The sequence below is a fragment of the Leucoraja erinacea genome, chromosome 18, assembly GCF_028641065.1.
Source record: "Leucoraja erinacea ecotype New England chromosome 18, Leri_hhj_1, whole genome shotgun sequence".
NCBI lineage: Eukaryota > Metazoa > Chordata > Chondrichthyes > Rajiformes > Rajidae > Leucoraja > Leucoraja erinaceus.
Genome location: NC_073394.1, coordinates 27,913,042 through 27,925,405, shown reverse-complemented (window position 1 = coordinate 27,925,405; position 12,364 = coordinate 27,913,042). Strand labels below are relative to the sequence as shown.

The following is a 12,364-nucleotide window of genomic DNA, read 5'->3' as shown; positions in this document are numbered from 1 at the left end:
CTATGAGTTATGAACTAAACCATGTTCTCCAGAGCTGTTGTTGACTCACTGAGTTACCCCAGTACTATGTGTTTTTTGTTTTTGTACTTGCAAGAAACACAGCAGAGTGTTTCTAGATTGTTGTTTAATTTCAGATTCCCAGCATCTGCATTTTGTTTTCCCTCTCAGGTACTAAAGGGGATCAAGATATTCCTGAACGTGAACCCTTCAGGAACCTGATGCAAGGATTCTTGTTGTATAGATATCTCACCCCGCTGTCTCGTACACAGGGTTCAGGGCGGCTGTCGGTGTTTGCTCCCTCTCTGTCTCCCTCCCTCCCTCTGTCTCTGTCTCTGTCTCTCAAGGCGAGTGCCGGTCGAACGCCCTGCCGAGGAGGTGAAACACCAGGCGAGAGACGGGAGCCGCCGAGTGCAACTCTCCCGTCGTCCAGTCCGGACACGGGGGCAGGGCTACTGACATCACTCCCGGAGGCAGAGCCGCCACAACTCACCGGCCTCTACACACTGTGGAGAGAACTTGTCAAAGAGGCGAGATGACCACCATGGAGCATTTACACCCGGTGAGAAATGTTCACAATGTTTGATTGTAAACACTTAGCAACATTGAACGTATCAAGCATTGTGCAGTGTTTTTGTTATCCTGAATTTAAAAGAAATATTCAAATTGTTTCCCCACTCAAAAGCAAATCTCTCGAAGAAGAGGTTACCAATTGCTACTTGTGTGAAGTGATACTGTGGGAAAGCGATTATTTTGGGGGGGAAAAAAATGTTCCTACTCCAAATCAAAACTCTCGAACAGAAGGTTACTAATTTCTACTTGTGTGAAGTGAGACTGTGGGTAAAAGGATTATTTATGAAAAAAAATATGCTTTATCACTCAACAACAAATCTATTGAATTGGTAACTTGTGGAAATTTAGTTTAGTTTGGTTTATTGTCACGCGAACCGGGGTACAGAGAAAAACGTGTTGCATGCTAACCGGCCAGCTGAAAGACTACGTGATTACAATCGAGCCACCCACAGTGTACAGATACATGATACAGTGAATAATGTTTAGCGCAAGATAAAGTCCAGTAAAGTCTGATCCTGAGGATCACGAATGAGAGCTCAGGACTGCTCTCAGTTGACTGTCCCTGAATCTGGAGGTGTACATTTTCACACTTCTATACCTTTGGCCCAATGGTAGAGGGGTGAGACTTGATTTTGATTATTCTGACCACCTTGCCGAGGCAGCGTCAGGTGTAAATGGAGTCAATGGAAGGGAGGTTGGTTTGTGTGATGGTCTGGGCTGCGTCCACAATTCTCTGCAATTTCTTGCGGTCTTGGGATGCAGTTGTTCCCAAACCACGCTGTGATGCATCCCGATAAAATACTTGATACGGCATGTTTGTAGATGTTGGTGAGAGTTGTGGGGGACATGACGAACTTCCTAAATTCTCCAAGGAAGTAGAGGCGACACTGTTGGAAACTGAAGTGATACTGTGGGAATGGGAAACTTTCTTGCCTTGCCGACAGGAGGAATAAATGGAACAACCCTACGAATTTGTTGAAATCCACTTGTACAAACTCTCATTTCAGATTAAATGATTCAAGAAGGGCTGGTTGCATGTTTCACAATCACTATAGCAGCTCATCCAATGTAAATATTATTAGTGTGATTAGTTTGCATGCATGTGTTGTACAACCCTTTGGATGGAGCTAAGGTCCAGCTAAGTTCAACATAAATCTATATGTACAGATTTAGTTCAGACTGACAGACCCAAAGAGCTTGTGGAGTTAAGGCAACTTGTTACGTAGTTATGGCAATTAAGTTTGTATGCAGTTTTATAATGGACAAACAACAAGGGGCTAAAAGTATTTCACAGATAAGCTCAAAGCATCGGTGGAAAGGTCTAAAATCTGAAATGTTACCTCTTTCTATTACTTTCTGACTATTACAACATTGTGTAGGAGATCGAGATTAAAGTTTAGGAGACATCAGAAACTGCAGATCCTGAAATGTTGTGCAAAATACAAATTGCTGAAGGAACTCGGTGGATCAGGCAGCATCTGTGGGGGGAAATGGACAGAGAATGCTTTGTCACCATCCTTCTTCAGACTGATGGAATAGGAGGGAGAAAGCTGGGAAAGAGATTTGCCATAGCCAATGAAGTAAAGCAAGCTGTTGGCCTTTTAACTAATTTGTTGACGATACCTGTTATCTTGCTGGATCTAATGGCATATATTCCATTGCACATCTGTTTCTCTGCATCTCCCAATATCCTATGTATTCTATATTCACTTGCCTTTGTGCTATTCCCCAAATACATTTCCTCATGCTTCTCTGAATTAAACTCCATTTGCTTTTCTTCCGCCCAATTGATCAGATCACCATTATATTCCCGCAGTTTAAAGCTTTTCTCCTTTTTAGCGTCAATTACATTACAGGTTTATTTTATTCATCGCAGACTTCTTTATCATGCTCTCCACATTTAACTCTTAAGTCATTAACATGCATTACAAACATCAAGAGATCAAATACGAATCCCTGCAAATAGTCTTCTGGTCTTTAGAACACTCTTCAAACCTTTGCTTTCAGATATTGAATAGGTTTTGGGTGCAGTTTGCCACTCTTCCTTGAATCTCATCAGCTCCCATTTCCTGACCACCTTAATATGTCTGACCATCAAAACACCATTGCTAAATTGCATCAAATACACTGGCCTCATTGATCTTTCTTGATGACTATCCCTGATGAACACTTCATTTATAGATATAGATTATGCTGTTCCTGAAGAAGGGTCGACCCAGAACATCACCTTTTCTCCAGAGATACTGTCTAACCCGCTGAGTTACTCCAGCTTTTTGTGTCTACTATCGCTGAGTTAATTGTAATAATCCAGTCCATAGATTGTAATAATTTGCCTGCCATTGAAATGTAACTGACACTATTGAAGTCCTTATCTAAGTCTTTCCAGCAATATTCTCAAGGGACCAGGCACCTCTGTCATCTCGTGTAGGATAGAACTGCAGATGCTGGTTTAAACCGAAGATAGACACAAAATGTGAGACCCTTCTTCTCAACCCTAGCGTCACCCATTCCTTCTCTCTAGTGGAGTGGCGGCGCGGCTCTGGCTGCAGTGGCTTACCGGCGGTCCCGTTGTCTTTGTGTTTTTTATGTTGTTTATTTGTTTGGTTAGTTTAGTTTTTTGGTTTTAGCTTGTGTTTTGGGGGGGGGGGGTTGAAACGGGGTTTGCAGTCTCTCCCTGCGGGGGAATACGACCTTTTTGTCGTATTCCCCTTCTCTGCCTCCGTCTGCGCTGAGGCCTAAATGGAGCTGACGACCTCGAGGCTCCGGAGGCAGAGCACCGTCAGGACTCGCTCCCGTGAGGGTGGTCCGACTCAGGGCTGGAAGAGGTTGGGACGCTCCCGTGAGGATGGCCAGCCCGAGGGTGGAACGAGGCTCCCGTCGGAGCGGCCGAGCTCGGGAAGGTGCGGCGCTGGCAGCCCGAGGGAGGTTCGGCGCCCAAGTCGGGGCGGCCCGGTCCGGGGGGAGAAGCGACGCCCAAGTCGGGGCGGCCCGGTCCGGGGGAGGTTCGGCGCCCAAGTCGGGGCGGCCCAGCCCGAGGCTGAAGACGGCGCAGTACTCACGTGAGGGTGGCTGGGACGGTGTTCTGGCAGCGGTGGCCTGAGTCCGGGGTTCGGCCGCGGGCCAGCAGCTGTTTCTGCAGGACTGGTGGGCGGCAGCTTCAACCACCCCGGGCCGCGGTGTTTGAGCCGCGGGACTGTTCTTAACATCGCCCGGGGGGGGGGGGGGGTATCGCCCCAGCGCAGAGGGAGAAGAGGAGGGAAGAGACTGCAGACCTAAGACTTTTGCCTCCATCACAGTGAGGAGATGCTGGGTGGACTCACTGTGGTGGATGTTAATGTGTGTTTATTGTTGTTTTATTGTATGGTATTATATGTATGACTGCTGCAATTTCGTTCAGACTAAGTCTGAATGACAAAAAAAGGCTATCTATCTATCTAGAGACGCTGCCTGTCGCGCTGAGTTACTCCAGTTTTTTGTCCCTAAACTCTATCATCTCACTACACATAGAGCCCATCTGTAGGCCAACATCTAGAGCATAGCAAGTGCTCATACCCAAGGTAGTGGCTACAAATGCCCTGTTATGATTTCCTCATGCCCCTCTGCCACAGTTTGCCCAGGATACTTCATTTGGTAATATGGTAGATAAGGAAAAGGGGATGGCATTATGGTGGGAGAATGTTTAGACAGGTTTAAGCAAGAGGCACATATTTGTATGCTCAGCTGCTTCCAAATGGACTGTGGGATGAGAATGCAGCATAGAGGAAAAAAGGTACCAGCATATCATCAACCATCATCAGTTCCATTGCTAACCATGGATCGCATAATGGCCCGTGATGCTCTGCACCTATGATCTCTGCTTGTTAGCTGCTTCTGCTAATACTTTGGTATTGCCTTGGCCAACAAGAGAATGGGCAGGACTCAGTGCAGTGTGTGTTTTTGTTTGATGATCCTAATATAGAAGCATAGACATAGAAACATAGAAAATAGGTGCAGGAGTAGGCCATTCGGCCCTTCGAGCCTGAACCGCCATTCAATATGATCATGGCTGATCATCCAACTCAGTATCCCGCACCTGCCTTCTCTCCATACCCCCTGATCCCCTTAGCCACAAGGGCCACATCTAACTCCCTCTTAAATATAGCCAATGAACTGGCCTCAACTACCTTCTGTGGCAGAGAATTCCGGAGATTCACCACTCTCTGTGTGAAAAATTTTTTCCTCATCTCGGTCCTAAAAGATTTCCCCTTTATCCTTAAACTGTGACCGCTTGTTCTAGACTTCCCCAACATCGGGAACAATCTTCCTGAATCTAGCCTGTCCAACCCCTTAAGAATTTTGTAAGTTTCTATAAGATCCCCCCTCAATCTTCTAAATTCTAGCGAGTACAAGCCGAGTCTATCCAGTCTTTCTTCAAATGAAAGTCCTGACATCCCAGGACTATTAGTGCATTGAATGAAGTACATGAAAACTGTAGGATGTATTGTTTAAAATAGTGTGTGGGGATGTCAAGGGTCTCTGAATATTGGGCCAGAGTTCAGTGCAATAAAGATTGTAGCCAGGCTGCATTAATACAACAGCATTTGAAGCTAGCGCCGCAGTTGGAGGGGTATTCTATTCAGAGACGTATCCATTGACCATAACCCCATAAGTAACCCTACTGCTTATTGATTCTTGGAGCCTGACTATTGGATCTTGCTGCCTTTTGAACATTTCCTGCCTCCTCTGTTCATACAGGCCACCTCGTCATCTTCCCCACCAAGTCTTCCAGCACGGTGTCTGCAAACTGAGCAGCGCACACTTATCTTCATCCACCACCTCAGTATCCCCTCTTCTTCACGAGGGACGGGCCTTCTTTCAAGGTCTATTTGAGATTGATCACTTGGGGGAAATGGAACATTGGTGATGGGCAACCAACAAAAATATGAAATTACTTTCCTTTATATATGGCCCATTGCGCTCCTGTCTGAAAATCCCAAAGTACTTTTGAACAGAGTTCCTTCCACTGTGCCTAACATTTAACAGCCAATCTGTAAACAATGATTTGCCAGCAAGATGTGCTATTGACCAAATACTGTTTTTTGTCCTTGTGATGTTGGTTGAGGGAAGAACAGTAGCCTGATCACTGGGAGTCCACTCACACCTTCGAGCAGTGTCAGCAGTATGGCACTCGCTCAGTACTGCACTAGAGAGTCAGGCTGGATTTTGTATTTAATCGATGTAGTGCAATCTGATCCAGGAAGCATACTGCTCTGTTTCATTGATTGTTTAGTCTTTATTTAATGGCTGTTTATGTGATTTTGATACGTGCAAATTGTCTAAAAACTGCTATTAAACTGGTAACCAGCTTAATTATATGAACAAGATAGTTCCATTCCCTCTACCATTGCAACGTTATTTACTCTACCACCAACACACAGTGGCTACAGAGTGTTCTAGTTACAAAATGCACTGGTTACTCCCACAGCACTTCCCAAGCCTACAACTTCAAGCACTAGAAGGAATAAAGCAACAGGTAAAAACAAGGAAACGTTAGAAATACTCAACAGATCAGGCAGCTTCCATGGAGGGGAAAATATACTTCACATTTTAGGTTTAAGAAAGAACTGCAATGCTGGAAAAATCGAAGGTAGACAAAAATGCTGGAAAAACTCAGCGGGTGAGGCAACCTATATGGAGCGGAGGAATAGGTGACGTTTCTGGTTGAGTCCCTTCTTCAGTCTGATGGATAGATTACTCTGTAATTATGGTGGATAGATTACTTTGGACCAGGTGGTTTACTAGGGAGCTTCACGGAGTAGAATGAAGCAGGTACAGCCTTTGTCTTCCTGAAAAATTTCGATGTGTTCAAATTTCCAAAGCTATCCCCCCTCCTTCATGGTCTTTGTGAATGACAAATAACGTGGATTGGAATTTTTGTGGAAATGGGAGTTGTAAGAAACTCTACGGGTGTATTGATTGGTTGGATTTTGTTTAATTTCTGATTTGTAATATAACATATAAACACGTAAATAATGTATTATTGGTGCAAACACTTGGGGGAATTTTTACTCTGTTAGAGGTGCTGTATAAATACAAATTGTTGAATTTTTTAATTGCACATGCGAATCAAACAAACAGCAAGTGTGATTCCTATCGAATGGCAGTGCATCAGGGAGTCACGTCCGCGAATGCAAATATAGTCAGTCATTTGGTTAGGTGACAACCAGTATTATTATGTATAGTAAAATCCAACCCCATCGTTGTCAGTGAGGTTTAATGCTATTCAAATATCACAGTGCAAAAAATAAACAATAAATAAACAGATGGCGGAAATCTGAAACAAAAATGGACACTGAGGCTCCACTGCATTTGCAGATAGGTGGATGGGATAGTAAACATAAATAGAGAATAGGGAAACGAATGTGGAAAAGGAACATCAATGCAGATAGTTGTGACCCAGGCACCCTGCAACCTGGTCCATATGCTGACTGCTCTGATTTCAGACATCATTTAATGCTCATTCTCAGTTGGATTAATTTTGAGGGAGATCCTGATTCGCCAATCTCACGCTCCATGAGGGGTGCCAACCCTGGTTTCATTCCCAGAGGCTTCATTACTTAACCTCAGCAGAGTCAATTACCCCCGTTTCGCAAATGTTTTTGTAATAAACCACAAGCCTAAATGACTTTTCTCTGTAGCAATACGTAAAATTGAGGGAGAGTTAGGGGCGGCACAGTGGCACAGCAGTAGAGTTGCTGCCTGATAGTGCCAGAGGCCCGGTTAGGATCCTGACTATGGGTGCTGTCTGTATGGAGTTTGTACGTTCTCCCTGTGATGGCGTGGGTTTTCTCCGGGTACTCCTGTTACCTCCCATACTCCAAAGGGGGTTTGTAGGTTAATTGGCTTTGGTAATTGTAAAATTGTCCCTTGAGTGTAGGATGGTGCCAATGTACAAAGTGATCACTGGTCGGAGTAGGCTGAAGGGCCTGTTTCCATGATGTATCTCTACACTAAACTAAGCTAAGTTCAAGAGAGGTTTCTTGTATTCCTGAAGATTTAGAAAACCTACTTATTTATCTCCTTTGACAATCACTAACCAGGTCCATACACCTCATTATCCTCAGATCCAAACTCATGGCCATGAATCCATGTTATGCTTCACACCAATTGCCCTCCATGTTTCATTCTGCCTTCAGTAATAGTCCAAGCAAGCTTGAGGAACAGTACAATATCTTTCCATGAGATCGTCTTCTTGTATAGTGGTTGATTTATAGTGACAGAGGGAGGTAACTAGTCTTTCCCTAGCTCAAGGAAAAGAAGTCCTGATTATGTTGAATGGGTGAGACCAAACCTGAGGGTGGAGGAGCTGAGGAAAAGCAGGAGGTTGATGTCTGGTTTCCAGGCGTGGTATTGTGAAGGGAAGGGGGTCCTATCAGATGGGGTGCAGTGTGGCAACAGGCTAGGGGTGTCAGAGGGAGAGATGCTCCAAGGGATATGCTTGAAGTTTAAGTGGACCATTCTCCAGTGCTGAACTCCCCCGGACTGTAAACTACTCCCTGTAACTCTCATGTAAGTAATGTATTGTGGATAGGCACAAAATGCTGGAGTAACTCAGCAGACCTGGCAGCATTTCTGGAGAAAATGGATGGGTGACGTTTTGGGTTGGTACCTTTCTTCAGACTGGATTCATCTTCATCATATGCCAGCATCTGCAGTTCCTTTCTACACAGTGTATTGTGGAAGTCTACTTCCTCTTGGGCAGTCTGCACAAGCACCAAAATCACCAATGTGCTGTCAAAACCTTGGATAAAACAAAGTATTATAAGATCTAAACTTTAAAAAAAGACAAACAATTTCTGGGATGATAGACATTTCAATGTTTCAAAGCAGTTGAACATGGAAACTGTGGTTGGCTTTCATCTGTGCTCTCAGACCTTAGTGGGTCAGACAGCATCTCTGGAGAAAAAGGATGGGTGACGTTTTGGGTCTGGACCCTTCTGATTTCTATGGAACTATTTGGAGCTTGTACACCGCATGGCACTATGCCCACAGTTGGAACTTCATTTATCTGGTGCACAGAAGATCTGGAAAGAAAGCCACTGGCTTTGAGGACCTACATTACACCAAAGAAGTGGTGTTGTGTAGCATATCCAAATGTGGAGCTGCACGATGGAATATCTTGTGTTTTAAGCTTGTTTTCAGCTTCCTTGATGGTTTGAGGAATAGAATGATTTTCCACATTGGTTCCACCACTGGAAGAACTCAGTGGATCAGGCAACAGCTATGGTGGGAAATGGGGAGGCGATGTTTCATGTCCTGACCCTTCTACAAGACTGAGTAGAGGGGGAGATAGCTGGTAGAAATTGCAGTTGAGGATTCACCCTCTGAACTGGCCTTTGCCCACAATGTCATTGCTGACAATGATACATATTTAATCTGCACATATTGACTGCAACTGGTCTCTATCCTTAAGCCCCTGTCCCACTTAGGAAACCTGAACGGAAACCTCTGGAGACTTTGCGCCCCGCCCAAGGTTTCCCTGCAGTTCCCGGAGGTTGCAGGTAGTGGAAGCAGCTAGGGAAACTGACAAAAACCTCCAGGAACCATACAGAAACCTTGGGTGGGGCGCAAAGTCTCCACAGGTTTCCGTTCAGGTTTCCTAAGTGGGACGGGGCATTAGTTTCCTGCCTGTTCATGTGCCTGTCTCGAGGAGAAAAACTAGGGAATGGGGCAGGTTGGGGACCAGAGCCCGGATGGGTTAATGGGTAAGGTTAGATCAGATGTGGCGATTCCTTTGAGGGAGGGAAGAATTATAAAGACAAAGTGAAGTGTTGTCAGGCAGGTCTGTGCAGGTGGAATGGGGTGCTCCTTGTCTCGGCTCCTACTAAGTTTCCTTTTAGGTGCTTTACAAATGGTAATACTAAATCAGGTAAAGACATGGATGGATGAATGTGAAAGGTTGATTTGACAGATCATGCACACACCAAGCAAATAGGACCAAACCGCTCACACCATGTGTTTGGTTCTGTCCCAGAGTGGTTTGGCTTTGGATGTAAATGCATAGAAAATTCCATTAAATTCACTGCTCTGAATCAGGTTGAGTAGCTTTAATTGTTGACCAAAATTTTTAATGAATTAGTTTCCTTTAATGTCAGGAAATAATTAACATAATTGCAGGACTCTCCAAAGGATTTTTACAGTGGACTCTGAAGATAGGTGCTGACGCACCCGCTGAGTTTCTCCAGCATTTTTGTCTACCTTCGATTTTCCAGCATCTGCAGTTCCTTCTTAAACACTCTGTTTAAGAATGTCTATTTTCCCTCCTTATCCTATTCTGGTTGATATAACTTTGATGTTCTTATCAATAATCCATACAAGTACGTGATTATAGACCTATGATCTTAGGTTGCTACTGTTCAATGTCATTTTTCTCTCTCTTCACAGACCTCTATTGTTAATAAAGAAGAATGTAATACAGGTGAGAAGAGGTTAGAGTCACAATTCAGCATGATGTAAGTAAAATATTATATTTACTAGTATTTTTAGCACTGCTAAACGACGTCGAAATTATGCTGACATTGTTCAGTGTTAGCTGCTGAAACCACTAATTGTCCTTCCATATTTAGCGGAAGCGGATGGCTTTAAGCAAAATGTACCACAATGTTAAAGAATTCTTCCAACTGTTAGACTGAATGAACTAGTTTTACCTGGTCTTTAGACTTTAGAGATACAGCGCGGAAACAGGCTCTTTGTCCACCAGGTCCGTGCCGACCAGCGATCACCCCGTACACTAGCACTATCTTACACACTAGGGAGAATTTACAGTTTTTATTGAAGCCAATTAAACTACAAACGAGTATATCTTTGGAGTGTGGGAGAAAAGAAGAGGACTTGGAGAAAATCCATGTGGTCACAGGGAGAATGAACAAACTCTGTACAGACAGCACCTATGGTCAGGATCAACCTTGGATCTCTGGCGCTGTAAGGCAGCAACTCTATCACTGCACCACCATGCTGCCCTATTGTGATGGCTTTTGCTGTGATGTTGCATGCATGCATGCATTCTAATTTATTAGCACATAGAAATTCTAACATTACTGTGTAACATTTATATTTCTCCTGCAGCAACGATGTAACCTATCTTTCTTTTCCCATGAGAACTGAATTGTGTTTCAAATTTTCCTCTCAGTAAGCCTATCATTAACATGGCCAAAGGATTATAAAACATTTCAAAGCAAGATTTTTTAATTAAAATGAATTCATCAAAGGTGCGATGCAATTAGTAATTGAAAACAGCGCACTGCTATAATTAAGTTGCTCAAATTCAAGATTTTGTGTGCAGATCTGGTTACCCCATTACAGGAATGATGTGCAGGCCAAGCGAACGAGCAGAAGAAATTTACCAAGTAGTTGCCTGAATGAGATGATATCAGCTACATGAAGAAGTTGGACAAACCTAGGTTTCTTTGACGTTGCAGGCTGAGGGGAGACCTGACAAAAGTATATAATATTATGCAAAGCAGCGGTAGGGTGGACAGTCAGAACCTTTCTCCCAGAGTGGAAATGTTAAAGACTAGAAGGTATAACTTTAAGGTGAGAGTGGCAAAGTTGACCCTAACCTCTGGTGCTGTCTGTGTGGAGTTTGCTTGTTTTCCCCATGACCGTGCGGATTTAACCCGGGTGCTCCAGGGTCCTTCCACGTCCCAAAGACATCCAGGTTTGGAGGTTAATTGGCCTCTGTAAATTGTGCCCGGTGCGTAGGAAGTGAATGTGAAAATAGGATTAGTGTGAACGGGTGATGGATGGTCGGTGTGGACTCAGTGGGCCGAATGGCATGTTTCGATGCTGTATCTTTAAACCAATCAATTGTGATTCAAGATAAAGTGTTAGATTACCACTGATTAGATTACCAGGGGTGGCACAGTGGCACAGCAGTAGAGTTACTGCCTTATGGCACCAGAGGCCTAGATTCAATCCTGACCACGGGTGGTGTCTTTACCGAGTTTGTACTTTCTTCCTGTGACCGGGTTTTCTCCGAGTGCTCTGATATCCTCCCACACTTCAAAGATGTACAGGTTTGTAAGTTAAGGGCCTGACCCACTTGCCGATTTTTTTTTTTCCGGCAACTGCCGGCATCATATCAATGTCGCCAAAAGATTTTGAACATTTCAAAATCCAGCAGCGACAAAAAAAATGTTGTGACACTTGAAAAAACACTGCACGTCATATGTTATCATGCCACGTCACGCCGCATCATGCCGTGACTTGATACGGCAGTCGCCGAAAAAAATCGGTAAGTATGACAGGCCCTTTAAATGGCGTATGTATAAAAAAAATGTTGCTAGTGTTATGTACTGCCCGGAACAATAACATCTACATAGTAAGTAATTAAACAGTAATTTACTAATTAACTTTGAACATGGTACATCACCCTGACACGTACGCGTGCACATGCACCCAATGACATTCCTGGCCGGCAGGGATGCTGGCGAGAATGCGCATGTTAACAGTTCAAGACGGCTCATCCAGTGTGTAAGACTACTGTCCAGGTGTTGGGAGCGGACTTGGTGGGTCGAAGGGCCTGTTTCTCCAAATGCACAACGTTAAAAATGGCACCTTATCTTGCCTTGGCCTGCGTGTAATTTAGCCCTGTATGTTTGAGGTGGATTAATCATTCTGATTATAATCAGTGACGTGTGGAAAACAAACAGTTACTCAAGACAACGTAACATATGTACATGCAACACCTCTTCACATAGTTACATTTAGCAGCTTTTCCTGAATGGAGGGAGTGGTTATGTCCGGACTATCTTAA

At 44.1% G+C, this 12,364-nt stretch overlaps 1 protein-coding gene across 1 annotated transcript in view; it reads left to right on the top strand.

Annotated features, from left to right (window-relative positions):
• The first annotated feature begins 403 nt into the window (after nucleotides 1-403).
• The window catches only part of trpm5 (transient receptor potential cation channel, subfamily M, member 5), a 63,594-nt gene continuing 51,633 nt past the window's right edge, over nucleotides 404-12,364 (top strand). The window contains exons 1-2 of the mRNA XM_055649697.1: nucleotides 404-559; nucleotides 9,994-10,061. Of these exons, the coding sequence (XP_055505672.1) occupies nucleotides 533-559; nucleotides 9,994-10,061 (95 nt within the window). The 5' untranslated portion in view covers nucleotides 404-532. The remainder of the gene's footprint in view (nucleotides 560-9,993; nucleotides 10,062-12,364) is intronic.